The following is a 283-nucleotide window of genomic DNA, read 5'->3' on the forward strand; positions in this document are numbered from 1 at the left end:
TTCTGTTATCGATAGGCTCCTCGCCCCCCTAACCCCTTCCCGCAGCAGCAGCAGCAGCAGCAACAGCAGCAGCAGCAGCAGCAGCAGCAGCAGCAGCAGCAGCAGCAGCATGAGTGTTGACGTGTTTATGATGCTGCAGCAAGGGGTCCCTCCTCGTGCTGCAGATGCATTTGAATTAGCTGCTCGCTTCTATTATCTCTTTCTCTCAGGTGTATCTCCACCTGCTGCTGCTGCTGCTGCTGCTGCTGCTGCAGAGCAGCAGCAGCAGCAGCAGCAGCAGCAG

The 283-nt window shown here is 57.6% G+C and overlaps 1 protein-coding gene across 1 annotated transcript in view; it reads left to right on the forward strand.

Moving 5' to 3' along the window:
* EMH_0043590 (RNA methyltransferase, TrmH family domain-containing protein, putative) overlaps window positions 1–283 on the forward strand; it is a gene marked incomplete at both ends in the record, with an annotated part of 8,444 nt that overhangs the window by 2,481 nt on the left and 5,680 nt on the right. Inside the window, one exon of the mRNA XM_013495860.1 lies at window positions 1–145. Coding sequence (XP_013351314.1) covers window positions 1–145 — 145 coding nt within the window. The remainder of the gene's footprint in view (window positions 146–283) is intronic.

The sequence above is a fragment of the Eimeria mitis genome, genomic scaffold, assembly GCF_000499745.2.
Source record: "Eimeria mitis Houghton genomic scaffold, Emh_scaff1791, whole genome shotgun sequence".
NCBI classification, from domain to species: Eukaryota; Apicomplexa; class Conoidasida; order Eucoccidiorida; family Eimeriidae; genus Eimeria; species Eimeria mitis.